The 23,039-nt window shown below is 37.4% G+C and overlaps 1 protein-coding gene across 10 annotated transcripts in view; it reads left to right on the top strand.

Annotated features, from left to right (window-relative positions):
- Positions 1-23,039, top strand: part of NCOA6 (nuclear receptor coactivator 6) — an 86,657-nt gene that overhangs the window by 39,475 nt on the left and 24,143 nt on the right. For 7 of the 10 annotated variants that reach the window (XM_074347179.1, XM_074347175.1, XM_074347174.1 and 4 more), the window contains 6 exons: positions 263-418; positions 7,457-7,579; positions 14,063-14,191; positions 14,851-15,681; positions 17,714-17,860; positions 20,380-21,496. In XM_074347179.1, coding sequence (XP_074203280.1) covers positions 263-418; positions 7,457-7,579; positions 14,063-14,191; positions 14,851-15,681; positions 17,714-17,860; positions 20,380-21,496 — 2,503 coding nt within the window. Of the gene's footprint in view, positions 1-262; positions 419-7,456; positions 7,580-11,431; positions 11,519-14,062; positions 14,192-14,850; positions 15,682-17,713; positions 17,861-20,379; positions 21,497-23,039 lie in introns of those variants that run through there. The other 3 variants (XM_074347177.1, XM_074347176.1, XM_074347178.1) reach the window with 3 other exon arrangements.

The following is a 23,039-nucleotide window of genomic DNA, read 5'->3' as shown; positions in this document are numbered from 1 at the left end:
AGCATTCACAATCTCATAAAGTAGTCTTTTCATGGTTTTAGAGAAGAGAAAGTTAAGTTTCAGAAATGTTAAATAACTTGTTCATGGTCATCCAGGTGCTAAGTGGTAAAGCTGGGATTAGATTAAAGTCTAACACCAAAGCCTAAGCTCTCTCAGCTACTCCAAGCTGGTGTTCTGCTTTGTTCTTTTACTTTGTTGTTGTTAATTCCATGTCTTCTGGTGGCTAAAAGATTACTAATGTTCTCTTTCTTTCACAATCAAGAATCCAGCAAGCTAAAGGTACAGAAGGTGGAGCCCTGGAACAGCGTGCGTGTAACATTCAACATCCCCCGGGAAGCAGCAGAGCGGCTACGGATCCTGGCTCAGAGCAACAACCAGCAGCTTCGGGATCTGGGAATTCTCTCCGTTCAGATTGAAGGTGTGTGTCTGGACCCAGATCACAGCAACAGTAGAATATGGCATGATTTATGTGCTGCTTTGTTCCTCTCCTCTTACGTTTCAGAATGCCAAAGTAGCTCATGTCACCTCTGCTTCACTTTGCTGTGCTTTAAAATAGAGAAATTGAGGCTCCACTTGGGTCCTGATATGTCAGCATCTATAGCCTCAGACTCCATTCCCTTGAATTTTGGTTCTGATTTTGGTTGTCAGTCTGTCAGACTTTGATTTTACTGGCGACCTGACTAGGGACTGATTTGTCTTTTAAATAATCTAATTCCAGTTGCTTCCTTCTACCCAGTAAGCCTTAGTGTTTATTTCTTTATTCATCCAACAGAGATTAGGAGGTCCTGAACAGTCCTTTTGTAACAGTATTCATTTTTCAAGTGTTTTGCCAGAGTGATCTTTTCAAAATGAAAGTATGCTACACACAGACAGCTTAAAACCCTGATAAAGCTTGCTGTTATTCACAGAATGATAACCTAATTCCTTATCATGACCTCAGGCTTTGCATGGTCTGACTTCTACCTTTCTCATCCAGCCTTATCTTGTACAACTCATCCAGCCTCTCCAGCTTTCTTTTGGTTCCTTGAGTAAGCATTTCTTTTTCCTGCCACCCATCCTTTGCATTGATGTCTTCTCTATATGGAATATTGTTCCCTACCATTCCCTTTTCCCTTAGTTAGGCCTACTCAGCCTTCAAGTATCAGCTTAAATCTTCTTGAGGATGTATTCTCTGAACTCCTTGATTAAGTCTGAGTCCTTTTTTATGTGCTCTCATGAAAGTCTGGATTTTCCCCTCAGATCATTTTCTCACACTTTGATTAAAGCAATAATTTGATTATTGTTTTGTTTCCCCCTTAGACTGCAAGCTCCAGTAGGGGCAGGGACTGTATCTTGTTTTGCTCATTGTTGTGTCTCTGCTTGCCTACGTACATGTTAAGGTCTTTAGTAAACATATATTGAGTGAAAGCAAGGGAAGTACATATATAATAGCACGACTTTACTTCAGCACTCAGAATACAATGATAAATAGTCCTTGCTGATATGAACTCAAAAGGAACTCATGCCCTTGGTAAAGGAGACAGACCTGTGAAAGATGTAAGTACCAAGTATGGGGGAGCACAAAGGAAGTTCTACCTTTGGGTGCCTAGTGAACTAAAACCCTCTTTTCCCCTCCTGTGTTGGTCCAGAGTTTGGCAACCAGTGATTTCAGCCTTCCTTTGCAGTGGTGGGCCAAGCCCTTCTGACTCTTTGCTTGCTTAGAACTAAATGCTGCACAAAACCTCAGTAACCGAAAGAAAGGTCAGCATTTTACATATAGGAGTGGGACACATTTTGTGCAGTTAGGATTGTTGGTTGCTGTGCCCCAGAAAGGGCAATACCAACAAACAGATTACAATTTAGAGAGATTTCTTAGAGAGATTTATCAATTGAGAAATGGGGTAAATTCCATCATTTGATAAATGACAGAAGAATGCCTTAAATAATAACCAGTTTATTTTGAAAAATGTTGAATTATCTAATAAAAGTATGCAGAAATGTAAGATTAATTCATGACAATTTATTGGATATAGGATGAACTTTTGGGAAGAGTGGAAGTCAAACAACTATTGGCTATAACACTATGTAGGCTGTTTATAGTTTATTAATCGTATCTGTTCTTTATAAGAAACACATAAGCAGTTTCTTAAAAACTCTAAACATTGTATAGTTTCTGTTACCTATTTACCTGAGTTAAAAGGGCTTTGGAACCTTAAGTGGTAGTGTTTTCCCCTGGAGAAAGGAAACACAAATTTCTTCTCTTAATCAGGCCTACTTCCTACAAGTTCTTAAGAGGGTAAGATGCTGGCTCCCCTTTATTGTTATAGCCACAAATTAAAATACAAGTACCAGCAAGGTAACAAAATAGTTAACATGCATTATAAGAATTAGGAAATTGACATATGGCAATGATTATCACATTACAGAAAAGAATTCTTTAACGTACATGTCCCAGGTGATTTCTTTTTCTCTCTCAACCCTCCCTGGGAATTCAGGCAAGAGTGAAAGTGGCAGCAGCTGTTGCTTTTATGAAACTGGTGATGGACTGATGCCTTTTGAGTTGTAAGAGGTGTTGCCACTGTCACGATGTCTACTGCCAGGATAGAGGGACAGGTTTTTCCCCTAAAGGTCTATTCTCCACTGAATAATACTCCCTGTACCCCTCCTTTGAGCCAGGGAGTTGGGGAGATGACTTTTTTGAGGACATTTTGTGACCCCGCCCTCCCCTTTAGATTCATGGTGATTTAAAGCAGGAGTCTGTGTAAAGGGTGAAAGAATACATTTTTTTGACTCAGTGGGCCAGAAGATCTCCATCAAGACAACTTACCTCTACTGTTTTAGTGCAAAAGCAGCCACAGGCAAAATGTAAGTGAATGTGGCTGTGTTCCAGTGACATTTATTTAAATAAACAGACAGCAGGCTAGATTTGGCCCATAGACCATAATTTAGACCCCAGTCAGCAAGGTTGGGAGCCAATAGTGTTCTCTTTATGTGTTCTTTGATAATAATTAGCCTATGTGCAGTTGGCAAATAGGGATATGATAGCAGTTTAATGTGGAAATTGTGCTTATTAATATGTGATTTTTTTTTTCCCTTGGCAAGGAAAGTTAGAATAGTAGGCATGTAAGGATTATTATCCACAAGAAAAGCAAAAAAAAAAAAAAAAAAAGCCTTTAGCTTAGTTGCTACCTAAATGGGAGCCCTTTCAGCTTTATTTCAGGAAAATTAAGAATGAAAAGTTACACTCAAGTACCTTCCCCAGAAGTGTAACCTCAGCATTGCATGGCTCTTGGCTTGTGACAAGTTTCACTTCCTCCCGTGGCTGCCACTGAGCTCCACCGTATCTGCATTATCTTGCACCTTTAACCAGGCATTTCCACTCTAGTGTTTTGGGGTATGTTGCCTCCACTAATTTTTTGGTTTTATTAGAACTCTGGTTACAAAGCTTCATGGTTTTTGAGTTTGCCCCAACAATGTTTTCCCCATAAAACCTATTATTTTAGTGTGAGATTTTGCAGAATGTGAGGTTTTCCAGAAATGTATTTGTCATATAAAAAAAGTGCCTATAATTCTTTGTAAGGTTATGATAAGATGACTGTTCGTCATATATTCAGTAAATAGCTAATGTATACCTGCCATGAGCCAGGTACTGTTCTTTGTTTAAAGGATATAATTAAAGTGAACATATAATTTATCATCTAAATTAGGATACTTTGGGGAGTAAAGGGAGGGTACTATTAATAACCATTAATTAACTATGAATAACTATCCCAGGACAGCAGATATAAAGGGGAAGCAGACAAAAAAAATAAGTGAATGAATAAGTAACTATAAGAGATGTCCTCTGAAGAAATAACAAGATATTCTGTCAAGAGTGACCTAACCTTGGATAAGATGATTGGAGGAGGTTTTGGGGGCACGTGACATTTAAGATTACATGAAAATTGAGAAGTTGGTTTACGTGAAGAATGCAGGAGAACTGTTCTAGGCAGAGAGAACAACATGTGCAAAGTCCTTGAGGTGAGAAGTAGGTTTGTGTTCCTAAGAAAGTAAAGAAAATTCGGCCACTGAGTCTGCCTCCTTATTACTGAAGGAGAAAGTAATGTGAATTGAGGTTAGAGAGAGAGGTAAGACCACACCTGGGCTATCTAGTATGGTAACCAGAAGTCACATGTGGCTGTTGAGCAATGGAAATGTGGCTAGTCCAAACTGACATGTGCTATAAGAGTAAAATACGTACTAGATTTTGAAGGCTTAGCACCCCCCAAAAACAATGTAAAGTATCTCATTAAAGTTTTTTATATTTATTATAAATTGAACAAATATACATTGGATGTATTGGGTTAAATACAAATATATTATGATTAATTTCATTTCTTTTTACCTTTTTACTGCAACTTCTAGAAAATTTAAAATACCTGTGTGACTCATATTTCTGTTGATCAGTACTGGTCCAGATAGATAATTTGAGGCCTTGCATACCTTGTTAAGGAGTTTGGCTTTTATTTCTGAAACTGGGAAGCAACGGAGCAGTTCTAAGCTGAGACGTGACATGATCTGATGTCCATTTCAAGAACAGTATTCTTTCTACTAAAAGGTCATAGCAAGTTTAGTCTATTAATAGTTCTTTCCCTTTAGTGTATTCTCTATTCTCTTTGTCTTTATTCCTGGCTTCTGTAGGCAACTTATAACATCTTGTAGCCCCTTGTAATTGGTCCCTTACTGGTAGGATATTTGTTGCCTATGACCAAGCTACCTGCCTGGTTAAAATACTTAATACAGAAAGCTGACCTAGATAGTAGCAAGACAGAGGAAACTGCTGCGCCCTCATTGACTTCCTTCTTTATCATCTGAATCTGTACTAAGGAAGAACTCAGATGAAGGCAGCATTTTAACTCAACCACAGGCTAGCTATTCTTTTATCTGTCCACAAGGTGGTGCTGTCTTCCAGGGTAACAAGAGTCAAAATTTGGAAATAAGTACAAGAAGCATCCCAAAACTTGTTTCCGAGAGCTTTTTATTGTTAGGCCAAATGAGATTTAAATTGTCTGAAACTTCAGCATCTACTCAATTGGAACACTTCTAGTGACATTACCTAACAGGTATTGTGAGGTTCAAATGAGATAAAATTTTGTAAGCAGTAAAAGTTCTATACAAATTTTGGTCTTATAAGATGTCTCAGAAGTAGATTAGTAGCAGCCTATGTATTCTTCATTGCATGAATTTCTCTGCTGCGTGGCTGTTCATATCGCACTTGTTGAAAAGAAAGTGGTACTTTGCTTACAGATACCAGTTTCCCCATGCCATCTTCTGTTCTTTCTCCATTATACCTATTTGTATTTTTTTTGTTGATGTTGCTTTTCTCTTTGAATGTTTAAACTTTGTTCATGTTTGTTGTTAACTTTAATAAATATTTCCATACAGCTTACTTAGAATGTTTATTTACAACTAATTGACTACAGATATGTGAGTCTATTTCTAGACTCTGTTCTGTATCATTGATATATATGTCTGTCCTTAAGCCACTAGTACAACAGGTTAATTGCTATAGCTTTATAGCAAGTTTTAAAATCAGTTAGTATAAATCTTTCAAGTAGAATCTTTTTCAGAATACGTTTGACTGTCTAGCTTCTTTGCATCTTCAAGTAGATTATAGAATAAGCATGTCAATTTTTGACCCCTCCCAAAAAAAGCCTTCTGAAGTTTTTCATTGGAATTACATTGAATCTATTGTGTAATTTGGGAGAAAGTGCCATCTCAACAATACTTAGTCTACCAATCTATGAATATGGCATATGTCACCATTCATTGAAGTTGCTTTTAATTTCTCTCTGGAATGTTTTGTAGTTGTCAGTGTATAGATTTTACATATATTTGTTAATTCAATTTCATATTTTTGATGCTGTTGTAAATAGTACAATTTTTAATATCAGTTGCTAGTTGTGCATTGCTAATTTATATAGATACATTGATTTTTGTATATTTAGTGCATTCTCTTCATTCTGGCTAAAGGGAATACAAATGATTCCTGGTTCTGTGTGTGCTCTGAGAATTTTTTTTAATTGAAATATAGTTGATTTACAGTGTGTTAATTTCTGGTATACAGCAGAATGGTTCAGTTACATATATGTGTGTGTGTGTATATTCTTTTGCAGATTCTTTTTTATTATAGTTTATTATAAGATATTGTATATGGTTCCCTGTGCTATACAGTAGGACCTTGCTGTTTATCTGTTTTATATATAGTAGTTTGTATTTGCTAATCCCAAACTCCTAATTTATCCCTCCCCCCACCTTTCCCCTTTGGTGACCATAAGTTTGTTTTCTGTGTCTGTGAGTCTGTTCTGTTTTATAAATAAGTTCATTTTTATCATTTTTTTTTAGAGTCCACATATTCGTGGTATCTTACGATATTTGTCTTTGTCTGACTTTCTTCACTTAGCATGATAATCTCTAGGTCCATCCATGTTGCTGCAAATGAAATGGTTTCATTCTTTTTATGGCTGAGTAATATTCCATTGTGTATACATACCACGTCTTCTTTATTTATTCATCTGTCAATGGACCCTTAAGTTACTTCCATGTCTTGGCTATTGTAAATAGTGCTGCTGTGAACGTTAGGGTGTGTGTATCTTTTCCAATTAGAGTTTTCTCCAGATATATGCCCAGGAGTGGGGGTGCTGGATCATATGGTAACTTGATTTTTAGTTTTCTAAGGAATGTCCATACTGTTCTCCACAGCGGCTGCACCAATTTACATTCCCACCAACAGTATGGGAGGGTTCCCTTTTCTCCACACCCTCTCCAGTATTTATTATTTGTAGACTTTTTGATGATGTCCATTCTGACTGGTGTGAGGTGATACCTCATTGTAGTTTTGATTTGCATTTCTCTAATAATTAGTGATGTGCACCTTATCATGTGCCTGTTGACTGTATGTCATCTTTGGAGAAATGTCTATTTATGTCTTCTCCCATTTTTTTTTATTGGATTCTTTGGGGTTTTTTTTTTTTTATATTGAGCTGTATGAGCTTAAATTTGGAAATTAAGCCCTTATCAGTTGCAACGATTGCAAATATTTTGTCTCGTAGTTCTAATTTCTGATCATAAATTCTCAAAAAGTAATCTAGGATTTTGAGGCTTTCTGAGAATATTTTCTTCCTTCACACACAGACACACACATGGTGAGCTGGTTGAAAAAAAAATATTCAGAGTTCCAAACTCTCTGCCTATGCTGCACATCATTAATACAGCCCAGCTGCTGTATTGTGAGAATTAGTTATGCTCCCGCTGTGCTTCACGTAAGTGAACCTGCTCAGATGAGTTTCAAGAAAGACCTGTATAGTATTGAACTCAACCTTTTTGTGGTAGTAAACTTACCATAATTCTTCAAAAACACAGAAAACTAAAGGTCTCACGTACCTGTTGTAAATAAAATTCACTCTGATGATTTCCTTTTTTAACCTGCCATTTTCAGGGGAAGGTGCTATCAACCTGGCTTTGGCTCAGAACCGAAGCCAAGATGTGAGAATGAATGGACCCATGGGAACTGGAAATCCAGTTAGGATGGAGGCAGGATTTTCCATGGCAGGTGGTCCAGGTGAGATCTCCCACTCAGTTGCATGACATTTTACTTGTTTCCTTTTTTGGCTTTATTTGCTAATGTTGTGATCATCTGTTTCCTGCAAGATAGTTGGGGGTTCCTATCACACTTCTATTTACTGGTTCAGGCAAGTAAGATATGAATGTAGATTCTTAAGAGGCTAGAATCATGGAGCATGAAGCATATAGTCTTTGCAGACTTTTGGGTTCATGCTTAAAGGTAGATGAGCCCTGAGCCATGCAGCAAATATTTATTGAGTTCTCGTGTGTTAGGACCTATGGTAAATGTTGGAAATAGAACTGAATAAAATACCTTCTACCCTCAGGATGTTTATAGCATAATGTGGCTTTCAAACTCCCGCTTTCTCTGTGACTGACAATCTGTGAGCTGAGAGTTCTTGTATGCTTATGTGGAATCTATAGAAGTATGTGAAAGAATATGTGTTTTTATGTATTTAGAATTCGAGAGAGTTGTAAGTTATTTACTACCTTTTTTGGCAGTCCTGAAATTTCGTCTTTAGAGATTGAACCCAATATTCTAGAGATTGAACCCAATAACCCAGAATATTAGAATTGAGTTGGCTCTCTCATTTAAAGCTGAGGAAGCTGTGGAGCTCACAGAAAGGAAGCAATTTGACCAGGGTCAAGTAGCAGTGGGCTAGTATCACAGATCTGACTCCCAGGTCAGTGCTCCTTTCACCACACCAGTGGCTTTAAAACTTTTTCTGCTGTAGGACCTTTTATTCAAATAAGCCAGAAAAATCACAGGTGCTATGGCTGAAGAAAAGCATCTGAAACTATACCCAGTCACCTCCCCACCTTTCACAAGAGCTCTTGAAGAAATGCAGTAGAATAGAGAAGCTCAGCTTGTAAAGCCATTGTTCTGAACTGTAGCTGAAGATTTGGCCGTATAGAACTGGAATTCGGTTTTTATCCTGGCACTGCCATTTAGTGGTGTCCTCAAGCTGGTCACTGTACCTCTCCAAGCAATAGTTTCTTCACCTGTAAAATGAGATAATTGTGCCTATAATCTTTTGAGCTCATGCTTGAAAGTGAATGAATCCTGAACTATATAGCAAAAACATTTATTGAGTTCCTGTTATATATCACAACCTGTGTTGTTGGGCTGTTTCGGAGTACTATATAATAAATGTAAATACCCAACCTGGAAGCTATAATAGAGAGTCAGTAGATACAGTTTTTCCACAGAAGTCTGAGCGTTTAGTGTTAAGGCAGCTTGATGAGAGATTATAGGTGACACTGTTGCCACTACTGAAGAACCAGGGCCGGAAGAGGAGTGAGTAGAGTTTAGCCAAGTTGCATATAGTTAGCGAAAGAATGCATAGACCTAGGATGAGACTCAGGATATCTGGGTGCTAGTCTCAACTTTTGGCCAAATGTCTTAATATTTACTGGCCTTGGTTACCTGTGAACACATTTAATTATGTCCTGAAAACAATGTTATAGCTCTCTTCCAGCCTTTGACCGTTAGGACGCCATTAAACCAGTATCCACACTAATTCCAAGCTCTCCTAGTATCCAGCAAATAGCAGGCATATTTATTAAGCATCTAAGCATTTACTGCATGTAAATTATAGTGATGTATGTAGTTCATTATCAACAAAGAAAATTTAGAAGCTTTAGGTTGAGATTAGGTTAGACTGATATTTAATGAAGGACACGGATTGTGATAATATATATAATATAAAGTTTCAGGAATAATCAGTTAGTAATGATCTGTAGCCACAGTAACATTTTAACCCCTAGGTATCTATCTTTTACTGCCAAGCATACCTAGGAATGTTTTTCTCTGTTGCCCATTGGGACAATGGATGCAAACAAAATTTAATATTTGCTTAAACTAAACAAATTTTTCTGAGGAATGAAACCTTAACTACCTTCTAAAATAATAAATAACTTTGGAATTGTGTATCTAGAATGTCTTAGTCTATAAATTATTCTTAGCATTGGCAACAGAAAGTTGTCTGATAAGCAGAGGTCTTTTGTAATTAAAACCAAATTCATAGCTGTTTTTTTTTTTTTATAGCCTAATAGAACCCCAGGATTAATGAGGATACCATAGCAGTCATTTTGTCATGGTTTCTCAACCTCATCACTACTGATGTTTTGAGCTGGTAATTCTTTCCTGTGGGGACCTGTCCTATGCATTGTAGGATGTTGCAACATCCCTGGCCTCTACCTCTCAGATGTCAGTAGTACCATGACCCCTTCCCCCTAGTTGTTTCATCCAAAGCTGTCTCCATACATTTCCAAATACCCACTGGGGGACAGAATTGTGCCCAGTTGTGAACCATGGATCTAGTCCAAATTCCCACATAGTGGTGGAATGTATTTTATAGTATCACTACTGAGCATGTAGCCAGCATGTGCGTAAACACTTCTGAGGATAGGAAGCTGATTGTAAGCTAAAAAAACCTGTTTTTTCTTATCTTCTAAGAACGTCCTTACAATCTAATTACCATCTTTGAAAAATGGGATGGGATTCCTCAGAAACAAATCAAATTTCAACAGGTAAATATTTATCTAATTGCCCTCTCCCAAATAACGAAACACCTAAAAATGCTGGATAAAATATAACATTTAATGCACAGCTAAGCTTGTAAGAAAGTAAGAGAAAACCCCAGAGCAAGAAAGAAGTCAGAGAAGAAAATTTAAATAGCAGTAAACAAATGAAGAGATTCTGCAGGGGCCAAGGATTTGAGTTTTAATGGCCAAGAGAAATAAAATATGAAGCCTTGCCTCAGGCTCACATAAAGAAGGAAGTTAGACTTCAGAAGTCCTCAAGAAGCCAGGAGTTTTGGTTAAACAGTAGATTAGAAAATTTTTATCCTCTAGCACAAGGAGACAAATGAAAAATGTGTCTCTCTTGATCTGGACTCTAGTTAGGGGATGGGGGAAATGGTAGTTGTGGACTTGTCTCCTCTGCCCTTATGCATGTTGGATGTTTAATATATTATTGAAATGACCAAGGAACAGCTAAGCTTAGTTATCAAGTGGTTCTAGACTGGCAATAATCATTGAAGCTCTCACCCCAAGCCATTGCAGACTTCTCATAGTTAAAGCCTACTATAAATGAGTTTATACTCCCAATTTATAAAATTTAGAATTAGACTACCTCCTACCTCCCTCCAGAATTCTAGATAATAGGAATATCCACATATTTAAAATTACGAAGATCATAAGAGAACAAGACCCTAGCAAAACTTAAAGAGGTGGGGAGGACAGAACTTACAGAAATTTAAAAATTATTAAAGTGAATAACTTATTTAGCAAATTAGAGACAGCTGAATTGGAAGGTGAGTTTGAAGAAACTACACAGAATGCAGCAGGCAAAAATAAAGAGATGGAAATATGAAAGAGGTTAAGAAAAATGGAGAAGTTTATATGTCTGAGAAGAGTTACAGAAGAAAAAGAGAAAGAAATTGAGGAGGGATAATAGTCAAAGAGAGAATAGCTGAAAATTTTCCAGAATTGATAAAAGACATGAGTTCTCAGATTCAGAAGTCCAGTAATTCTGAGCCCTCCAAATAAAAATAGATCCACATCTAGGCACAAAATTGTAAAACTACAGAACATGAAAAACAAAGAGAATATTAAAAAAAAACAACCCAAAACTCAAAAGACCAGTTATTTACAGAGGAAAGATTGACTGTCAGACTCAGCTAATTACTCAAGGGCAACATTGGAAGCCATTAAACATTAGAATAATATTTTCAAAATGATGAGAGAATTATTGACAGCCTAGAATTTTAAACCAAGCTATACTATCAAGAGGAGTTTGAGATAAAGGCCTTTTTTAAAGAAACTAAGAGAATTTACTATTAACAGACCCTTGCTAATTGAACTGCTCAAGGATGTACTTCAGGAGGAAGAAAATTGAACCTAAGATGGAAGAAATAAGAGCTAAGAAGGAATGGTGAGCTAAATAATTGGTAAACATGGGGTAAATCTAAATAAGCATTGACTTATTTAGTAATAATGATGATTGTATATTGTCCTTAGACTTTAAGTTAGTTACGTCTTGACATTTTAAAGATATTACTAAAATAATAGAAATAGAATGTATAACTTTTAAACTAGTAGTGTAGGGATAGAAAGGAAAGGCATGATGAAAAAAATCGCTGCAATAAAATTCTTAGAAGTAGGAAAACAGCATAGAAAAAGAAGAGTACAAAGCAGTGGTATCATAAAATGATAATCCAGAATATACCAGCAATTAACAATAAAGGTAAATGCATTAGAACATTGATAAAAAGAAAGTGGTTAATCAGGTTGAAAAATAATCTCAGATTTAGCTATGTGCTCTTACAGGAAACACATAAAATATAAGGTCTCAGTTCATAGTTAAAAGGATAGAAAAAAGATAATCCAGGTGACTATTAACCAAGAAAAAGGGGTATAATGATATTTTCATCAGACAAAGCAGATTTTAAGATAAAAAGCATTACTGTATAGGACCACTGTGTAATATAAAAGGAAAAATTCACCAGAAAGATAGCTAAAGTTTTGCTTTCTTAATAACCTAGTCTCAAAATATGTGAGGCAGAAATGGACAGAATTCATGGAGATAGCACATCCTAGGGGAGATTTTAACATACCTCTGTTGGTAATTGATAGATTGAGCAAAAAATTAATTAAGGATAAAGAAATAATATAATTAAAATAGTTTGATATAATGGATATATATAGAAACCATACACTAAAAATGAAAGAATCTTAATCTTTTCAAGCATAAGTGGAACATTTATATAAATTGACCATGTATTATTGCAAAAGCAAGTTTCAATAAATACCACATATTGGTATCATACAGATTATGTTCTCTGACCACAGTGTAATTAAGTCAAGTCGCTGGCCAAAAAACCCCACAAAACCCTAACTAAAATGTCCCTTGTTTTTAGAAATTTAAAAATACGATCTAAATACCCAATGATTTTTTTTTTCCCAGTGATTTTTTGAAAAACAATCATGATGGATGTTAGAAAATAATTAGAAGGAAATAATGAGAACAGTACATATCTAAACTTGTGAAATGTAGACAGTACATCATTTGGAAGAAAATTTAGGCCGTAGACACTTATATTAGAGCAGAACATCAACTGAAAATTAACAAGCTAAGTGTCTGACTTAAGAATTCAGAAAAAGAACAGCAGAGTAGTAATTTAGGAGGAAGGAAATCATAAAGGTAAAAACAGATAAGTAAAGTATGAATTTAAAAAAACCAATAGAACAGAGAAGCAAAACCAAAAGATGTTTCTTTGAAAAGACAGCTAAAATTGTTGGTTCTAGTAAGATAAAGGAAAAAAAAAAGTCAAAATCAATGTAAAGAATGAAAAAAGCGTATACTTTAAAACAGTGTATTTTATAGTATGTGAATTATAATTCAGTTTTTTAAAAGAATGGGAAGAAAGGGTATTCCATGAATAACTTTATGCTAATGAATTTTCAAGAATTGGCAAATTAACAGTTTTCTTGAAAATATAATTTAAAACTGACTTAATAAGACATAACAAACTTGAAAAATATATCATTACTTAGGAAATTGAAATAATCTGTCTCCTTATGAGTCAGTATAACCTACAGGCCCAGATGATTTTACAGATGAGTTTTATTAAATATTTAAAGAACAGATACACATATTCTTCCAAGGTATAGAAAAAGGGGGAAGATACTTTCCAACTCATTTTGAAGTTGTTTTAATTTTGATACTAAAATTAAAGGGCAGGAAGAGAGGATAATTATAGATGATTTATAGATGTGAATAGGGATGCTAAATCCTAGAAAGTCTAATAGTATTAAAAATTAGGTAGGGAGCAAGAGGAGTTCTCAGACTGCCAGTAGGAGTATAAATTGATAAAACCACTTTTGAGTGCAGTTTACTAATATCTAGTAAAATTGAAAGTGCTTATACTTTAAAACCTAGCAATTTTAAGTGTATAATCTAAAGACACTCTCACATGTCCACAGGCATACGGGACAAATACATGACATTGCAAAATTCTAAAAGTTAGTATTCATCAGCAGGAAAATGGATGTATGAGTTTCATAAAATGGGGCACTACTAGAGCAGTCAAGATGGATGAATCTCTAAAAATAAGTGAAAAGGGAAAGTAAAGAAGAATACATGTAGTATGGTGTGACTTATACAAAGATCAAAGGTATTTAAAAATGCCATGCAGGTTACTTACATATGTAGAAAAGGTACACATGCATGGAAATGTTAATTCCAATTATAAGATAAGTGGAAAAGAATGGAATGAGCTTGTGGAGTAGGAGGCTTCCTACTATACATATCTATGTATATATCTGACAGAGATAGGGTAAAATATTTAGGTTTAAATAAGGTAGTTGATGGTGTAAAATATTTCCATACCCTCTTACATTCTTGAAATATTTCATTAAAAACAAACATTGTACCAATTCTAGTACTCTGTTCTAGGGATTTTTTTTTTTTCTCTAGGATTAATAAGGATGAGCAGCCCTGCCACTGTTATGATATCCCAAGGTGGAAACATGTCATCTTCCATGATGGCACCAGGCCCCAATTCAGAACTGCAGCCCAGGACTCCTCGCCCTGCTTCTCAGTCAGGTATTGACCTCCAAGCTTTGAGAATTGAAGAGGCTGAACTCCCTGTACAGATCATTACAAAATTCAGCTGTCTCCTAGCCAAATTCCTAACTGCCTATCTTAAACGCAGTCTTCTTTACAAAATCTGCCTTAATTTCTTCAAGCTAAAAGTCATCATTTCCTTCTCAGAATTTCTCATTATCAGTTATACCCCAACATTCCTGAAAATGTATTCCTTGGCCTGCCTTTTCCTGCTGCTCCAAGACCGAGAATTCTGTAGTGAAGTAAATTTGGTTAATGTAGCCTCCCTCCTGGGGATTCCAAATTAACATATTGAAGGCACTGAAAGTCCTCCAGTGAAGAAATTTGTCTAAGGTTATTAGTTCCAGTGTTTCTCAAACCTGACTGACCATATTTTATTTTATTATGTTTTCTTATAACACAATGAACATAATTCCCCAGAATATGCTTTGGAAAATACTTTTATGGTTGGCTCTTTTTAGACAAGATTCATCTTTCTATTATCTTGGTCGTTGTTTTACATATAGAAAGTGCTCACAAACATTTCATTGAATGATACCAACAGATTTTATTCTATGTTTGTAGAATTACCAAGACTCATGCTCTAGGATCTAGATTACAATAAATTAATTATTGCTTTGTTGACTGTCTTTAAACAGATGCAATGGATCCACTCCTCTCTGGGCTACATTTACAGCAGCAGAGTCATCCCTCAGGATCTTTAGCTCCCCCGCACCACCCAATGCAGCCCGTCCCTGTGAACAGACAGATAAACCCAGCTAATTTTCCCCAGCTGCAGCAACAGCAGCAGCAGCAGTTGCAGGCAAGACCCCCACAGCAACATCCGCAGCAACAGCCACAGGGAATTCGACCCCAGTTTACTGCCCCAACTCAGGTGCCTGTTCCTCCAGGCTGGAACCAGCTGCCTTCTGGAGCCCTTCAGCCTCCTCCAGCCCAGGGTTCTCTGGGCACAATGACTGCAAATCAAGGGTGGAAGAAGGCTCCCTTGCCTGGCCCAATGCAACAGCAACTCCAGGCAAGACCATCCTTAGCCACGGTACAGACACCTTCCCACCCTCCCCCTCCATATCCCTTTGGCAGCCAGCAAGCCTCACAAGCCCATACAAACTTTCCTCAGATGAGCAATCCAGGCCAGTTCACAGCTCCTCAGATGAAGAGCTTGCAGGGAGGGCCCTCCAGGGTCCCAACCCCCCTGCAGCAGCCCCACCTCACCAACAAGTCTCCTGCTTCCTCACCCTCCTCCTTCCAGCAGGGATCCCCTGCATCCTCCCCAACGGTTAACCAAACTCAGCAGCAGATGGGACCAAGGCCACCTCAAAATAACCCACTTCCCCAGGGATTTCAGCAGCCCGTCAGCTCTCCGGGTCGGAATCCTATGGTTCAACAGGGAAACGTGCCACCTAACTTCATGGTGATGCAGCAGCAGCCACCAAATCAGGGGCCACAGAGTTTACATCCAGGCCTAGGAGGTGAGGAACACTGAAGCTATTTGTGTTGGTAAATTTACTGGAGGTAGACCTTAGTAGAACTTCAATTTTTAGAGTTAATGGAGGGAGTGAAATAAGGATATATTTATTTGGCTTTGTGGATATAGTGATGACACTTGTATAACTTAGTTAACTTGATATATTATGCAGATCTTACTGGTTATATTTAAGCTAGCCCTCTGGATTAAAATGCAGGTAAAATCCAATATAGAGATGTTCATTTTGTTTTTCAAAATATTTTTGCTTGATCTTGTACTAGTAAATTAAAATGTCCGGAAGAAATGTGATTTTATTAACAACTTAAACTGCTCAGCTGTTGAAAAAATTAAGATTATGTAATAGCGCAAAAATGAAAAGTTAAGTATAGGATTTTGTTGGGGAAAAGCCCTTCTGGTTTTCAATTTTGATAATCCTGGTTAGTAAAATAGCATGGTATTTGTTAAATTTGATTAAAGTATTAAAGGGGAGTAAGTTCAGAAATCATTGACTTTTATAGTTTAATAATGCCAATGCCTGCTCCTTAGAGAGGGAATTCCACCAGTTATACCTAAAGGAGATTTATTTATTTATTTTGTAAGGTGCCTCTTGTATGAAGAAAAAGCAATGGAGCTTAATGTGTGAGAGGTAAAACGATTACAGTAAAACTTATCCATCTCCATGTTTATTATTTATTCTTATTAATCATTGATCTAGTGCACATGAATGTGCTTGGAGCTTTTCAGTAAGGTATAGAGAGTGTCAGTAATACTGTCATCTGATAAACATACCCCCACCAAAAGACACCCATTGCCTACCCAGAAAAAAACCCTTGCATCTGTAGTGCAACATAGCAAAGGCATGTTCCCATGATTTCTGGTGAAATTAAGTTGCTCATCAGTCTTTTCACTCTCTTGTAATTACTTTTACTGACATGCAGGCTATAATATTTGAGTCCTAAGAAGCTTTTAGAAAATGCAATAATGTTTCAGCTCCAAACTTCTCTGTTCTGGGCATCTAGCCTTGGATCAGTGGAAGCTGGGTAGTCCCTCCTGCAAATGTGATTACTGATTTAATTACAATGGAAGCATGCAAATGGGGACTTGTCACTGCTAGAAAGGACAAATGCATATTTGTCTACAGAGTGTTTTTCAGGACACTGAAAATTTGGCCCTTAAATAAAGGGACTAATACAAAAAATTTAAGTGAGCTTTAGATCTTGATGCTTTCATAGAGCAAATGATGTGCTCACCTAGGTGATCTGGCCACATCCAGGCCTACATTATAAATAATGAGTGAGTTCTGAGATTCTCCTTATTATAGATTTGCTTTCTGAAATTAATTTAAACCTTCCTACAAAAGGAAATATTACTGTAGTAAGATTCCATTAGAGCATGGTTCTTGGTACCATAGCTGTCAGAATTGCAGCAAACCTTATGAGGGGAGGATGTAATAATAAATTTAATATAGCCTGACTTTGAAGCTACTATGAATTGTTTCTGATCTCTTGTCTCTTCCAAAGAGACAAGCACAATATTGGGGAGAAATTTTCTGCAAAGGAAATTGTCATCCATTTCCCTCAATGGGAAAAAAAATCGCCTATCTTATGCTTAATATCAGGACCAAGGTCTTTGTTTTATAGTATTTCTTATCAGTTTGTTTGAACATTAGAGAATTTAGCATATTCCTTTGGTACCTGTGTTAAAGTATGTAAAGTTGTATTACAGAGAAGTGAGCCCTAAACCTTGCTGTGACGTGGCCTCAGATCACATTTAGGGAGCAGATTGCCATCTTTTCCTTGGCATGTTCTAAGTGTAAATTTTTTAGTATTTCTTTTTCATTTTGACAATGCTCATGTAAGAGATTGTGTTGATTTTTTTAACCATCTTTCCCAACCTTATTATTAAAGATCCTACCAGTGTGACAGAGAGCTAAGCCAGTGGAGACTTCATGCAGCTCATCCTTCCTTATTCATTCCACATCTAAGCAAGAGTATAAATTTGCTAGGTAACTGCCTTACTCATTGTTTTCTATTAAGGAATGCCTAAACGCCTCCCACCTGGCTTCTCAGCAGGACAGGCCAATCCGAACTTTATGCAAGGTCAGGTGCCTTCGACCACAGCAACTACCCCTGGGAATTCAGGAGCCCCTCAGCTGCAAGCAAATCAAAATGTCCAGCATGCAGGTTTGTTTTCTGATTTATTTAGCCAGCATTATTGAGCATTTTATGGTAGACAACGAGGATGTACAGAGAAATATGTGTTGGTTCTTCTCCTTAGTTTCAAACCTATAAATAATTATTCTTGCAGGGCAGTAACTAATATATTGAAAGTAGGTAAAGTGTCTGGGAAATCTGGAAACACCTAAAGAAATGAAATGAAACTTGCGTTACAGCTGGAGTCAGCAGTTTCTTTCTTTTCCTGAAAAGAACTGGATGGCAAATATTTTAGGCTTTGCAGGCTATATGTTCTCTGTTGCAACTACTTAACTTTGCTGTTGTAGTGCTAAAGTAGCCATAGACCATACATAAATGAATGAGCATGGCAGTGTTCCAAACACTGTTTATTTATAAACTGGCAATAGGCTTGATTTGGCCTATGGGCCATGTTTGCTAACCCCTGAGTTAGTGAAAAGGCAAAAGGTGTTTCTGGCAAAGGAGATGATAGATACAAAGGCATGGAGGCACATGACGTTTTGAACAACTGCACCTTTTAAAATCTCTGTATGGTACATTTTAACTTTGTTTATGTTGAATGTCTGAATTCTGGTTTACAATGTGATATTTGAAGACCACACTTTAATCAATACAGATTTAATGCCAACAGTGTATTGTACATAAGAAGAAACTTTGGAGGACAAATAGTGCAGAGCAGAATGGCTAAAAAGTATCTGTAAAGCAATATTGTACAAACCCAGGCTTCATGTTTCTGGTTGCTTGGGTACCACATGACTAATCCTTTTACCTTTTCTCATTCAAGCAGTTTGCACCAAGGTAGCACAAATATTTTCTGCACTCCCACCCCGACTTGGAGTTAGTTATATGGTTCCAGCTTTAATTGTAAATCACTAAGGAAGGAGAACAATTTTAACTCAATTTAAAAAAAAGTTCAAACTACCTCTTGAAGGATGAGGGAAGGATAGGGCAAACTGCGTGACCTTCCCTATCTCCTAATGCGAAACTGAGCTATGTGAATTCATGTTTTTTATAGGAAGTTTTAAAACAGTGAGAAAGTCATTCATAATTCCTCCACATAAGCACAGCTGTTTTGTGTTTTTATGTGGTGCCTTCCACATGTACATATTGTTTTGATTTCTTCACTTATCCCATCTAAGAGAGCCCTAGTCTGTCGTTTTCTGTTTCTTACCCTCTTGTTAGCTTTTACTTCTTCATGTTAAAAATACTTGGTCTGTTTGTTATTTTCTCTTGCCAACTGGACTTCAAGGGGTCAGGGACTTGGTCTGTCTTCTTGTTGTTACCTCAGCACCAGAAATGCCTTATGTTTATTAGGTACTCAATAAATAATTGTTGATTGAATGAATATACACTGGTATAGTCAGTGTATATAGTGTATGTATATGTGTGTGTGTGTATATATATATATATAGTGGTCATGGAGTTCAATTTAAGAGTTTACAAGGCTGGTTTAGAAAATCTTCCTTAGGATTCAGGACAACTCTCGATGGTATGAACAAGGGACAGTTTGTCCCCTGTCTCCTTGACTGGAGTATGGACTGGCCTGATAACATCATTGTGGCTGCCACTTTCTAATTTCCATTTAAAAATGAAAAATAAAAGGGAAGATAAAATAAGTTAGAAGGTTATTCAGTAAAAAGGAAGAGATAAGCAGCTATAGGAAAGTCCCAAAGACCCAACAGTAAGTAAACACTGCAGCAAGCCAGGTGGTGTTCTTTGTCTAAATTAGAAATAACTAAGAAGAATAAAATATGTCCCATGTGGTCCACCAGCGACTGCCACAGGGGAGGGCCACTGAAGTTTAACATCCTTTGTTGAGTATCCTCTGTCTGCAGCTTCTGAATTGTCCATCAGTTGACTTCCACCAGAGGCTCAGCTTCCATATTAAGACCAAATAGTTTTTACTGCATTGGAGAAGGGGAGACCTATCTTCAGGAAGTATTAGGTGTTCTTTTCTTTAAAGTGAAGCATCTAGATATCACATCCATAATGACTTTGAGAGTCATTATTAGTTTTCCTAGGAGCATTTAAAGGTCTTCTCAATATTGCTGAGATTTTCCTAAAAGGCTACATCACATTTTTTGTTTCCTTGACTCATCTGAAGCAGAGCTTATTTCACTAGCCTACAGTGCTTTTCATAAATTTTCTTCCTCTTGGGTAGCTATAAGTCATTTTTTAGTAATGAGATGCTACCTTTCTCTTTGTGTAATCTGAAAGAAAGCAAACTTTACTGATATTCAGAATGTTATCTTTAAGTTACCAAGTAGGAGTAAAGAAACGGTCTCTCCTTCTCTATTGTATGGTCACTGAGAATGTAAATAGTTATGCCACAGTCACATCTCCATACTAAGAAAACCCACAGAAAGTATGTTAAGCACAGCACATTTGTTTATGTTGGTCAGTGGATGTATGGGTGAGGGGTGTTTTTCTAATTAAGGTAATTTGAGTATCTTAATAACAATAAGATAATAGTATTTCTTTCTGAAACTTCGCTTTCCTTTTTTTTAAAGGTGGTCAAGGAGCTGGTCCTCCTCAAAACCAGATGCAGGTGTCCCACGGGCCACCAAATATGATGCAGCCCAGCCTCATGGGAATTCATGGCAACATGAACAGCCAACAGGCTGGTAGTTCTGGGGTTCCTCAGGTGAACCTGGGCAACATGCAAGGCCAGCCCCAGCAGGGCCCACCATCTCAGCTGATGAGCATGCACCAGCAGATCGTGCCCTCCCAAGGCCAGATGGTCCAGCAACAAGGAACCTTGAACCCTCAGAACCCTATGATCCTTTCAAGGGCCCAGCTTATGCCGCAGGGTCAGATGATGGTGAATCCTCAGAGCCAAAATCTTGGGCCCTCACCCCAGAGGATGACCCCACCCAAGCAGATGCTTCCCCAGCAGGGCCCACAAATGATGGCGCCACATAACCAGATGATGGGGCCTCAGGGGCAAGTTTTGCTCCAACAGAACCCGATGATAGAGCAGATCATGACCAATCAGATGCAGGGGAATAAGCAACAATTTAACACTCAGAACCAATCCAGTGTCATGCCGGGACCAGCACAGATAATGAGGGGACCAACTCCAAATATGCAAGGAAACATGGTGCAGTTTACGGGACAGATGTCAGGACAGATGCTGCCCCAGCAAGGGCCCGTGAACAACAGTCCATCTCAGGTTATGGGGATTCAGGGGCAGGTCTTGCGGCCACCAGGGCCCAGCCCACACATGGCCCAGCAGCATGGCGATCCTGCTACTACAGCAAATAATGATGTCAGCTTGTCTCAGATGATGCCTGATGTTAGCATGCAACAAACCAACATGGTCCCCCCGCATGTGCAGGCCATGCAGGGAAACAGTGCCTCGGGGAACCACTTCTCAGGCCATGGGATGCCTTTCAGTGCACCTTTCAGTGGAGCACCCAATGGAAATCAGATGTCCTGTGGTCAGAATCCAGGCTTCCCGGTCAATAAGGATGTCACGCTAACAAGCCCATTGTTGGTCAACTTATTGCAGAGTGATATCTCTGCAGGCCATTTTGGGGTAAACAATAAGCAAAATAATACCAACGCAAATAAACCGAAGAAGAAGAAACCCCCTCGGAAGAAGAAAAATAGTCAGCAAGATCTAAAGTAGGTTGTGATAGTTTTGCCTAAAATCTTATTCATTTATTTCTATGTGAACAACTTTTTTTGATGAAAAATTTTAAACATGTATAAAATTAGAATACTATAATGAAATTCCTCTTGCTTCACATTTTCAACTCATAATCTATCTTGCCTTCATCCATGTTCTCTCCCATTACCCTCTTATTTTAAAGCAAGTTCACTTTAAATATTTCAGTATGTACCTCTGGAAGAGATTTTATGACTACACAATACCATTAGCATACCTAGAAAAACTAACACTTCCTTCATATTCTCACATATACAGACAGTGTTCAAATTTCCCTGATTATCTCGAATTAATTTTTTTAACAGTTTGTTAAATAAGGATCCAAACAAGGTTCATACATTACAGTCAACTGATATATGTTTCTTAAGTCTGTAGTCTCATGGGGTTGGGGTATTCAGAGCCTGAAAAGTAGCCAGTGCTACCACGCTGCACCTCCACAAAGTATGTCAGGTTTATAATGACTGTTGGGGAATCAGAAAGGCCAAATGTGTTTTGGAAATGAAAACTGTTTATGGAGACTCCCTTCTGTCTCTCAAATAGAAATGGTTTTTTGTACAGGTGCCTTTCCTTTAAGGGCTCTTTATTATCCCTAGAAGCTTAAAACCTCATGCTAAGCTAATTAGACCTTTTAAATCAATTACCTTTTCAGTAAAGATTCTCCAGGCTGAGTTCTTCTGCAAGATTACAGCAGGAAGGGCAAATCAATTTATATTTCATTTCCTAAAGCTAAACATTAAGTCATATTTTTGGCTTTGATTAAATGTTTCCAGAAACAATGTTAATGAAACTGGATTTACTGTCTTTAATCATAAAACTAGAAATCAGAGGTATTTATTACCAGAGAATAGTAACTAATGAATATAAAACAATTCAAATAATTTGCTAGAACTATAGAAGAGAATAGGGGAGCTTTAGTTAAGCCAACATAAATGTTCAAAATAAAACCAACTACCTTTCTCCCAGCCTTCTCACAATATTTAGGCTAATATATCATATTCACTTGCTGCTTCTTGAATCTCACAAATCAAAAATCAGTTAATTGTATGTTAACAACTTGTATTTTTCCTGAATTCAGAATTAATAAGCCCTTTGGTTATCTTATTTTTCTAATAGCTCTTTCTAAGTTAAATTCTTTACTACTCTCAACCTGTGTGGGAACATTTTTTGTGGCAATATTTATTCCTGCCAGTAATCTAGGAGTAAAATTGCAAGGTTATTCAGTTGCCATTAGTATAGATTTTTGCTTCTACACCAGCCCTCAAGGGAGATTGCTTACTTGTTGGGACTACAGCTGTGAAAAGGCCTTATACAGACAGCATCAGGGCTCCTAGGAAGGGAAACAGTAGGTTAAAAGGAGGAGTGAGTGCTCCTAGCTTACTGTGGAACCTTGGGCCTGTATCTTACACCTCTCTGGGCCTTTGTTTTCTCATCCATAATGAGTACAATTCTTTAAAGAGTACTACAGAATCTTTGCGTATGATTTGAAGTAAGGTCATTTAA

This window comes from Camelus bactrianus, chromosome 19 (assembly GCF_048773025.1).
Source record: "Camelus bactrianus isolate YW-2024 breed Bactrian camel chromosome 19, ASM4877302v1, whole genome shotgun sequence".
NCBI lineage: Eukaryota > Metazoa > Chordata > Mammalia > Artiodactyla > Camelidae > Camelus > Camelus bactrianus.
Note: the sequence above shows the minus strand (reverse complement) of the source record. Positions and strands in the feature narration are given on the sequence as shown.